Below are 11,124 nucleotides of genomic sequence, written 5' to 3' on the forward strand. Positions count from 1 at the left end.
CATTATATGAAATTTTATGTATCTGTCTTTGGAGAAAAGCATCAATGTCAAATCTAGCAAGGAAACATTTGCCCTCAGGACATGAGTGCGAACTAGTACTTGAAAATGTGACAACAGAATTTTCTGATCACGTTTTAACAAAGGATTTACTTGCTGATCACTAAGAAGTAAAATTCAGAAAATAGTCCCCCTCCCCCACTGCAAGAATAAATCTATAATAAAACATTTTCAGTCATCTCCCCTCTTCCCAAGGTGTGCCCTTTCATGTGCACTTCATCGTACAGCCAACTGACATCCAGAAATACTCTGAAACGCACCTGGCACTGTCGTGTTGCTCATGCCTCTGGTACACCTCCCTGGCAGGCAAGTGGAACCTTTTCTGTCGCTTCCCACTTTCAATAGAAATTTATTGAAAATTTTTCTTGACAGCAAAATACTTAAAGATTCCTTCCCCCTGCTCATCCTTCAGTTATCTACTGGAAAATTAAGAACTGAAAAGGTTTTGCCCCCAGTTGTGATCAAAACATGGAATACCGAAGAACATCTGGGTTACTCTAAGTTCTTAGGTTACATACGTAGATATGTACAGAGGAAGCTGAACCCCAAGTTCTATTCCTTCCCAAAATGGGTAACAGAAGAGAGGATTTGATTAGAACAGCTGAAAAAACCTGATACTCATTCTATGATGGAGCAAAGCAGCCTTTTTCAACCATAAACTGACACCACCTTGTTGGTCATAAACCCTGCAGAGATCCAACAAGATGAGCCTCAAGTTTCAAAGAGAGTCAGCAGAGAATGTTAAGATATATGCACAGAAGAGAATGCTGCTAAAGGCACAGAGCAAAGAATCCCAAGGAATTTGTAGTGCCATTTTCATTTAATAAGCCAGTAGTATAGCAACCTAAAGACCTTGGCTGTGATCACACCAGGATGTTTTTATGGTACTGCTGCAGGAAAACATGATATGGGCAGCTGGCATCCTCTGGCTCACGGTGCTCAGTGAGCAGCTCCAGCACCAACTCTGTGGAGAGCCAGCCTATGGCTGGGGGGTGTAGCGGAGGTATTTCTTGCCAGATGGGAGCTCTTTGGTGAAGACTCCTTTAGGGAAAAGTTTTTTGGCTTCCTCTTCAGGTATGGTTGGAAGGACCATCACGCTGTCTCCATTCTATTGAAAAGACATTGTGAATGGTGAAATTCAATCTTATAGTGAAGGCTAAAGGCAATAATTAACTTTAGAAAAGTAGCTACAGTTGCTGATGAAAATAATCAAATCTCCTTTGCTCTACCCCTCTGAGGAATTTTGTTTTCGCAAGTTGATCTCTGACACTTTGGGAAGGGAAGTATTTCCCCACCTTAACAAGAAATAGTCCTGTTTTAAATCTAGTAATGGCTTGCCACCTAAGTCCTTATCATTGCCCTGCGTGACTGAATCCGGCTTCCTCTCCCATCCCCGGCCTCTCCCCCCACCTCCTGCTGCTGCAAACGGTGGCTCTCCTATTCCTTGAACATGCCAAGCTCACTATTAGAAAAGCTTCTTAGCTGTTCCTTCAAGCCTGCCGTGCTCTTCCCTCCTAAATATGTGTGACTTGGTCTCTCACTTTCTTCATGTCCTTCCCAAAGGTCCCTTCAGAGAAGGGCCTTTCTTGACAGCCAAATATAAAACCAACCCTCCCACCTGTGCTCCCCTTCTCCCCATCTCTCCTTGATTACTCTCTGTCGCACTTATCGTTACCTAATATACTATAAACTTGTTTATTGTTTGTCTCTACCAACTGGAATTTAAGTTCTATGAGGGCAGGGACTTTACACTGATTGTTCATTGCTGCATCCCAGTGTCTACTGTCTGCGCTCAATAAACATATGGTCAAAGAATGGATACAGAATATAAATGGTTTGCCTGTCAGAAGAAACAAAATAACAAAACCGGGTGTTCAGGTTAGCATATTAAAAAAATGTAGCAATGTTAAGACACTCTTGTGATATTATCCATGTCCTACATGGATATCACTCTTGTGATATTATCCATGTCCTACATATGTCAGGAATCTTAGAGATTAAAAGTTCATAAACAGGTTTCAGAGAATTCTACATAGGTTTAAAAGACTGAAGCTTATGAGAAATGAAATGTTTCAAGACATTAATACACCACATAGGTTTATACCCACAACCTAAGTGGCCAGTCTAGGTTCTGCTATAAATATTTTGCCATCAGGGAAGAGTTAAAGGTTTTTTAAAAAATCCTTTTACTAGGAAAAGGAATGATTCTGACCAATTAATTTGTCCAAATAATCTAAAAGTTAGAAATAGAGGGAGTTTGTATAAAAGGGGTTAAAGACCCTGAAAATGGCCTCTCAGCAAATCTTAAACTCAGCCAGGAGGAAAAGCCCTCCCAGTGTACTTGCATGCCAGAAACAAGAGACCCATGTAACACTGACCCTGGAGGTAGCCACTGAGAGACTGGCCCCACAGGCCTTCCAGGCAAGTTGGGTATCTGCCCTTTTAACATCTTTACCTTCCAATCAACTGGGGTGGCAACCCTCTTTTCTGCTGTCAGCTGCAGAGAGATAATTACTCGGAGAATCTCATCAAAGTTCCTGCCAGTGGTAGCCGGGTAGAGGATGGACAGTTTTAGCTTCTTATCAGGACCAAAAATAAATACCTGCAAAGCACACAGACACATAAACAGGAAGAACTCTTTGAATGTTTTTGATACTAAAGCCTTTTAGAAGGCTCTTAAGTCATTAAAAATGTTCAAGGGTGTAACAAAACAAAACAACAACAAAAATCTGCAAATATCTAGAAAGATACACCAAACAAACGGGGTGGCTGGAGTAGATATGATTTTCTTCTCCATGTTATATTTCTAGACTTGAAGGAAATTATATTTGGCTCTGGCTGTCTCAGCAAGAAAAACTGATTTGCGAACTGAATCCAGGAAAGGCCTCAGGAAGGTACTATGTTAACTACGGAAGATTATCATAAAAATAATACTAATGGGAGTTGATCCCGGTCCTCAAATTGTTGTATATTTTTGCAGATGTGGGAATAAGTTTGTTCTCTAGTGGGTAAGGACAGAACAAATAAGAATTCAAAACCAGGGATGCCTTACAAAGAAGGCTATGACCCACCGCCTTAAAGAGTGGGCTGTCAGGAGGACTACAGAAAAAGATTTCTCAATTTTAGGTGACATCCTAGGATAACTATTTTTATGTATTTTCAAAAGCTGTGAATTAAGCAGTTTAAAAGTTTAGCTGAAAAATTTTACTTTGTACCAGCATTTAGATAAAAAGTGAGAGTGCCACCAGGACACTTATATCCTAATTGGACATAGTCCCCCATTTCCTTTAGTTGGTCCAAGCGTTTACTTGGACATATGTAGCCTGGTCAGTCACAATGACTATGTAATGGATGTATACAACTCACCACACGAGCTGTTACAGGCATGCCCTTTTCGTCCTTCTCTGCTGGGTCCAGCATGCCCAACTGGATGGCAAGGTCCCGATTCTTATCATCAATGATGGGAAAAGGTAACTTTTCTGTGGGCTCATCACCATTGTAAGCATTGATATCCTGAAATGCAGGGGAGAGAGAAAAGAGAAATCTAAACCAGGCATATCCTCTGAATTCAATCAGTTAACAGTCATCGTCTTGTAAGACAGGTAAGAGAGGACCATAATCATCATAATTTCTCTAAGCAATTTTAATAAGAAAATTAATGAATGAACACTCCTCATCCCAATTGCTCATTGACAGGAATAACGGTAGGGTGTAGTACTTAGGTTATAACCTAGAGCCTTCTCATGCCCAAGTCTCTTAAAATTCAGCATGCGTTTACTGTTCTGAGAAAGCAGCATTAAACTCTTTAAAAGTTGAATAATATAGAGTTAGACTTCAATCCAGGGTACCTATGCGTACCCAAATACTATAAAAACCATCAATAACAATGAGTTCACATCCAGAAATTAAAGCATGTGCAAAGATAATTTTATAGATCTGGCCCCTGCCTCAAAAGCACCCTGACTCAGACATTAAGCTACTGTAACAAAGATATTAAGACATGAAAAGAAAACACAAAACTTAAAGCAAACACAAGAATGGAGAGTTGAATATTCACTTCAAGGACAAGTCAAAGGTAAAAATGGGTGAAAAGGCAGAGGTGAATTTACACTAGGGTGAAATCCACATAAAAACAAAGCATTCCAAGTCTGAACTAAAGGACAATAATGTACTTGCTTCCACTCTCTATCCCTTCCTCCCCTAGTTAAGAACTTCATCCATTTTTCTATTCTGGGAAGTTTTTTGGGGGGAAAAAAAAAATCTAGCTTTGTTATTTGATCTGGTGTTGACACTGCACTTAAGGTGGGCTAAGCATTATGGTAAGTACGTGTGGGATGCAGATGAGGAAGACACGGTTCCTGCCTTTAAAGGAACTTCTAATTTAGTTGGATCATTTCCCTAAGAAGTAGCAACAAACGCAAGATGGTTAATATGTAAATGGCAAATGCTGAAGGACACCAGCATCCCCATTTGTAAGACTGCTGGAGTTAGGAGAGACTTCAAGAAAGGCGTATGACTTTTACCTGGGCCTTTGAAGGGTGGATAAGATTTTCACAGGGCAAAAGAAGGCATTCCAGGGAGGGAGAGCAATATTACTGAAACATGTAGGCAAGTCTGAGCATAAACTATTGACTGGCGAAAGAGGAATTTATCTGGGTAGTTTTAGGAAGTAGTGAAAAAGAGGCGTTAAAGCTGGAATAAGGTCGATTTATTATGTGGAACCTTGAAAGTAAAACAGGAGTTGATGGCATAGCAGATATAGAACCTTTGTGGATTTCTCAACAGAGATGCCATAGGATAAAAGTGGCATTCATGAACTTTGAAATGGATAACAACAAATTTTAGCATGTTTCTTAATTTTATTAGCTTAACTCCCCTTCTGCTGTCACTGGCGGTCTATCAGGTCACCACAGCTAAAATAACAATCAATATGGTTTCATACTAGAGGCACCTTGAGGTTTCCTATGTAACCAGTTGTGTGTCAAAGTTTGGACACTGCTTCTGAAAGTTGGGACTTATTTCCTATTTAATGCAATCACAATTTTGAAAATTCTAAGGCACAAGCTCACCGGCGAAAATGAACCTGGGTGTGTTCCTATACTTTAAAGGGTATTATATAATTGGCTATAAACTCTTCCTTCAGCCACCTGTACTTTCAATGATTGCTCTGCAGTAATTCTCAACCCTGCCATTTGCATGATAGGCATTACATTACCCCCATGAAAAGCAAAGAACAATATGCTTTGGCTTTATCCTAAAATCAAGCAAATTCCTGCTCTCTATCATCTAGTATCAAAGAGAGTATTAGTTTGGGGTTCAAATCCCACTGCCACCATTTTCTTGCAGGGAAATCTTTAGTGTGTCCTTCCAACTGCCTGGGTGAATAAAGTACTCTCATCTGAAAAGCTGGGAGCAGGAACCATATACCTCCCCTACAGGGCTGCTCCCAGAAACTAACGAGAAACTGCCTGTGAGATACTGTGGAAATGCCAATGACCATTCACAGCCAAGGGTAAGGAATGAAAACAGTCCACCTCAAGAAAGAAAAATGCCTTCCCTTTTCTCCTATACATGATTCTTCTAATCTCAGACACTTAGAATTAATTGGTATAAAGTGGCATGGGATGCAGCCCCAGGTGGTCAGCTCACAAGTCAGTACTACATCGTATATTCAGTTGCATGTCAAGTGCTCGACATAGTGCCTAGCGCACAGTAAGCATCCTTTGAAAGTTCCCTATCATTATTTAGTAGACACTGTAGCAAAGTCATTAAAATGTTCTCAAGTTAAATCTAGACCACCACATTTATTACCTAAGTAAATCCTTTTGTTGGGAGTACACAGGTCCTTCAGTTCATTCATTTGACAAATACAGACTGCCTGCCTGCCTAGGAGGTCCTGAGTACTGAGCACTGTTCCAGCAGTGCATGAAACAGGAGTCTGCTCTGCTGAGCCTCCACTCTGGTGGGGAGAAACAAACAAACGAAATCAGCAATGTGCAGAGTATTTTAGATGGTGACAAGTGCTAAGGAGACAAATCAGGGGAGGATGGGGAGTACAGAGGGGAGTTATAATTTTAGATAAGGAGGCCAAGGGTGGCCTTAATGGGTATCATTTGAGTTGAGACCTGAAAGACATGAGGGCAAGCCACAAAGATACCTGGGGAAAGAGACTTCCAAACAGGATTCTGGATATATTTTGAAGGTAGAGCAGGCAAGTTAGCTGATGAATCAGACATGTGAAGTGAAAAAACCAGAGGAATTAAGGATGACTCCTGGATTTTTGGCCTGAGCAACTACAAAAATACAGATGGCCATTAGCTGAGATGAGTAAGACCCTGGGATTAAGAACAGAAGCCCCGTTTTAGACATGCTGGATTTGAGGTGATAGGACATCCCAGGGGAGATGCTGTAGGCAGTAGTTTCACCAATCTGGAAGCCAGCAGAGTCTGGCCTAGAGATGGAAATTTGGGAATCATAGCATAGAGATATGGGTGGATGAGTTTACCAAGGTGAAGAATGTAGATAAAAAGAGAAGAGGTCCAAGAAGTGAGTCCAGGGAAACTCCAGCATATATTCAGTATTAGGAGTTGGGAGATGAGGAAGCTCATGCCGCACATGAGCAGGAACAGCTAGAGAAGTGGTGTCCTGGAAGCCAAGAAAGAAGGGGGCTGAGAACTGACCACTGGATTTAGCAAGGTGGAGGTCACTGTGCAGTCCAAGTCAGACTTTCAAATAATCAGTGAAGGCTGAATCTGAGCCTTACTTGTACCTTCACCTCAAAAAACCAAGCTACTCTATAAAATTTATAGCTTAATCTGTAACCTCAAAGCATATGCCAACGGGTACTGTACCTTGCTCCAGGCAAGATGGTCTTCAACACTGTCTATTGAAAGGGCAATCATCTTAACGTTCCTCTTGGCAAATTCTGGTGCCAGCTTTGCTGCTCTGCCAAGCTCCGTGGTACACACTGGGGTAAAGTCCCGAGGGTGAGAGAAGAGAATGCCCCATCTGAATGAAGGAAAAGAAGGTCACAGTTGAATGAAAAGATTATCACCAGCATCACGTACAATGAAAAATCACAAATCCTAGATCAAAAATGACTTTCTTTTTCAAATGAGTGCTTATGAAGACAATCACTTTTAAACTTTTCTGTTGAGGAATGCTTTTTGATCTTCTTATCTCCAGAAAAGCCTATGTTTAAAGCCCAATTCAATCAAAGATATGAAATTCAACATGATAAATATTTAAAAAGACTGTAAGGATGTTGCCTCCTTTAATAACTCTAGAGCCACCCTGAGTCCTTTTCAGCTAATAAAATCTGTGCTACTCAAACCAAGTACTTACTGAAATAATTTTTTTTTTTTACTCTTTCTACATTTTTTTCTAAGCACAGATATGCTGACATTCACCTCCAATAATGGATGTTCCAATATGCCCTGAATCTAGACCAATGCCTGACTATAATAATAAACAGATTACGTAATCTGAAATAAATAGGCTTCTATCCTCTATTTATATGTAAAATTAAAGCTGACACTTGGTTCTTTGAAGTGAACAGATATAAAAACTTCTGTAAAACTAGTTTACTGATCTAACCTGCTCAACAGGACACCCAATATTTGTACCCTGACCAAACAACAGCATTTTAAGAGTTTTACCTATCTCTTCATTTGCAGTTTATTCTTTTTGCGTTAGACCAAGTGGGTAGAAAATGATAGCCTCCAATGTCGATTTCTACAACTACAGATTCTTAGGGAAATACTAATATCTAAATCATCATTGCCTAAGGTTAAATTAGCATAAGTTTTAAGCACATTTCAAGCTAAAAGTCACCAAGAACTTTGGAGTAGTTTCCTTCTCCTGGGCAACAGAAACTACTCTTTCGACTGAAAAGGAAAACCTAACACGCAGTTTCCACACTCCTGTTGACTTAACAACATTAAAGCAGGATCCTAAACTAGTGGATGACTAACTCTAGTCTGGATGCCAAGCTGACTTCCCTAAAGTTTGCCAAGTTTCCTGAAGCACAAAGAAGAAAGCAGAGACAAGGTACCTAATTCCCAGCTGCATCTGCCACTCAGCTCCCAAGGTTTCAGGAAAGGAAAAGACCTTCTTACAAAAAGGATGGATGGCCCTATGGCAAGACTGGGAAGAGAAAGGTAATATTTTTAAGATTGTGGAGGGGTGTGGTATGTTTACTTTTGATAAAGGGCAATAAGACATAAGTATGTTTTGAAATAAGCTAGCTACTGAGTAAAATTTAGGCCTTAGAGTCTGTGGTAAAGGATGTGTTTAAGGGTCAGATGAGACTTAAGGAAAGTCTCCAGAACTTGAGAAAAAATGAGCAGGGCACTTCTTCCTGTATTGTTAAAGAGGTGATTAATTAGAAAAATCAGGCATTCTCTTTCCATTGTGAGTCAGGAGACTGTATTGCTGAATCATGTTAAGGAACTCGTTTGAGGCCACTTCACATCCTCCCCTCTCCCAGAAGCCAAAACTCTAGTTTGCCACATGGCTAGGAACAGGATAAACTCTGGGAATGTCTTACTGTGGCCTGCCTCCCCTCTAAGTCTCCCTACTGCTGCTCTTCAGAGGAATACAGTTACATTATCCCCTTTCCTTTTTCCTCATTTTCAAAAGACAAAAGGTTTCTTCATTTAAGGGAGGGGTCCCCACTCACTAACCCCCAGAAAACCCAAGGAAAACCCATGTTTTGTTTGGTGAAGATGTACTGTGAAGAAGCTGCTTATACCACACACATACAGAAACAGTGACTGGGCTCAGTAAACTCACTAAATGCACCCAAACCCCTTAGTTGTTTCCAGTTGTCTGGGGCAGGGTAGAACCTGTAACGTTTGAAATTATTTTAATTTTCTCCAGAACACACCTGGATCAAAAATTGATAGTATGAATTGAAATCACATTAAGAATGGAGTTTGGAAAAATTATATTAGGCAAAAATCCATGTATTACAACGGTATAAAGGGTTCAAACTTATTTTCGGGGTAGGGCAGGAGATAGTACTATCCCATGCCTGACCCAAGGCAGACCTGTATATTTTTGTTTATAGATGCAGATAGTTTTCTCATCTTCCTACTTATGGCTCCCTGAGAAGGTACCACTTTTAATCAAATTAAGATAGATTGAGGACAATAAATGACAAGAAAAAAGTCCCTAACAAATAGGGTTAGCTTAAATAGTGACATCATTTATAACTATTGCTACAGTAAATATGCTTTATATTAATATTTATTTACAACCTAAGAGTTCTGGGAAAATTCTGTTTTGTGAGAGTGAGGGCTGTAGGCAGGAATGGGAAGGAACATCATCTGAAAATCCCATGGAGTTTTGGAGAAATACTAATACCTAAATTCTGAGTATGAGACTGGACGTAGTCTGTATTTCTGAGTTCTTTCTCTGCCTTTATTGCCTGAATGTTCCATTTCTCATCCTTTCTCTAGCCTAGTCCTCTCTTGCAAAAAACTTAGCTCTTCCCTTAATCAGTAGCTGGAAAATGGATTTAAGGGGCTGTAAGGGGTTGGTTAGGCCTAAGGTATAAGAATCTCTCCCAGGTGCTCTGCACAGGCCTGTCCAATCCTTGATTAATCTCACAAACTGCACCCTCTGTCTGTAATATTTGTACCTGGACACTGTATATAAAAGGGATACAAAGCAAGAAGGAATTCTAACACCTTAGACCACAGTGTAGTGGGGCCACTGGAACTCCAGAACCATAATATAACTAGACACATCTGGGATGTTTCACATTAAATCTAATCAACTTAAAAGTTTGCTGATTCAGGAGCTGTAAAACCACAGTAACGCCAATATACTCCTAGTCATAAAGGTATGATTGCCAGGCTAGATCATGGGTCACCAATTTGGCAAGTCTACCTGCGGCTGGAAGCAAGGCAGAAGGGGGAAGGGGAAGTGCGAGGCACTCTGCAGTGAAACAAAAGGGTCTCAAAGGGGAAGGTACGGGTGTCCAGGTGCTCGGCTATCCATGGCCGCTGCAACTGAACAACCTCAGAAAGCCCTTCCCTCCAGGTGTTGCAAGTTCTGCAATGAAGGACACACACACATACAGAGTGTTCTGGGTTCCTCCCAAAGCTGTTATTAAATCACATTCTAGCAGCTGGGGGAGGTTCTGGACAAAAAGTCTTTCAGCTACTATCTGGCACCTGGTGGTTTCAAATTTTTTGTGCTGAGAAGCCTGCAAATACCACTGCAGCAAGTAGAACCGTCACATAACACGCTGGGCCCTTCCTGAACCTTCAGCCAGTAGCAGTGTCCTCTGACTCTGGCCTTGGACACCAACCTTCCCCAGGGAGCAAATTCCAGAACAGAGGGAGGGAGGGAGGAGGTGCGACCCTGGGCACGAGTACCGGGGAACTGACCGCCGACGCTGCCCGGCCCCTGCCCCCTCCGGCCCTCGGCTGGACCATACTACTTGCACAATTTACCAAACAGAGGCAAACAGACAACGAGTTCTCCTCCGCACCGGCCTCCCGAACCCGGGACCTGCGCGGTCCCAATTTTGTTCCCCTCCCCCTTCCTCACTCTGGAGCCGGCCCAGCCACGCGGGGAACGGAAGGCGAGAGAGGATCCAATGGCCGGCGGAGGGCGGGCCGGAGGGTCGCTGCCAGCCAGCAGCGCTCGGCCGCCGCGGGGCAGGGGCCACACGACGAGAGGCACGTGCAGGAACCGGGGCGGAGAGGAGGCGGGCGGCGAGCAGGGGGCTGAGCAGTGAGGAGGGCGGAAGGGAGAAACAAGGGAAGGCACCTCTGAGTCCGGGCGTAACCCGAGGTCAGGGTAGGGTGAAGAGGTGGCCACTTACGAGTCTCCCAGATAGTCGTGGAAACGGATGCGGCCAATGGTAGTATTGGCCTCGAAGTTGGGAGCCTCGTCCCCGAGAAGGAGCCCTCCGGGCATGGCGGCAGCGGTGACACGGAAGGAGGACTAGGCGCAACGGCAACAATCACCAGCTTGCTGGTTCCGGCGTGTGTGCTGGGGGGCGGAATAAATGGGGCTTCAAGGGGCGGGACGGGAGGGGGCGGGGGGGGGCGG

At 42.5% G+C, this 11,124-nt stretch overlaps 1 protein-coding gene across 1 annotated transcript; it reads right to left on the minus strand.

Annotated features, from left to right (window-relative positions):
• Positions 1-124: 124 nt before the first annotated feature.
• PRDX6 (peroxiredoxin 6) lies at positions 125-11,059 on the minus strand. The gene is made up of 5 exons (XM_007446752.1): positions 10,895-11,059; positions 6,909-7,065; positions 3,424-3,570; positions 2,513-2,659; positions 125-1,165 (listed from the first exon to the last, which is right to left on the minus strand). The coding sequence occupies exons 1-5, from the start codon at positions 10,987-10,989 to the stop codon at positions 1,037-1,039; spliced, it is 675 nt and encodes a 224-aa protein (XP_007446814.1). The 5' UTR covers positions 10,990-11,059; the 3' UTR covers positions 125-1,036.
• Positions 11,060-11,124: the final 65 nt, after the last annotated feature.

The sequence above is a fragment of the Lipotes vexillifer genome, unplaced genomic scaffold (genome assembly GCF_000442215.2).
Source record: "Lipotes vexillifer unplaced genomic scaffold, Lipotes_vexillifer_v1.1 scaffold685, whole genome shotgun sequence".
Lineage (NCBI taxonomy): Eukaryota > Metazoa > Chordata > Mammalia > Artiodactyla > Lipotidae > Lipotes > Lipotes vexillifer.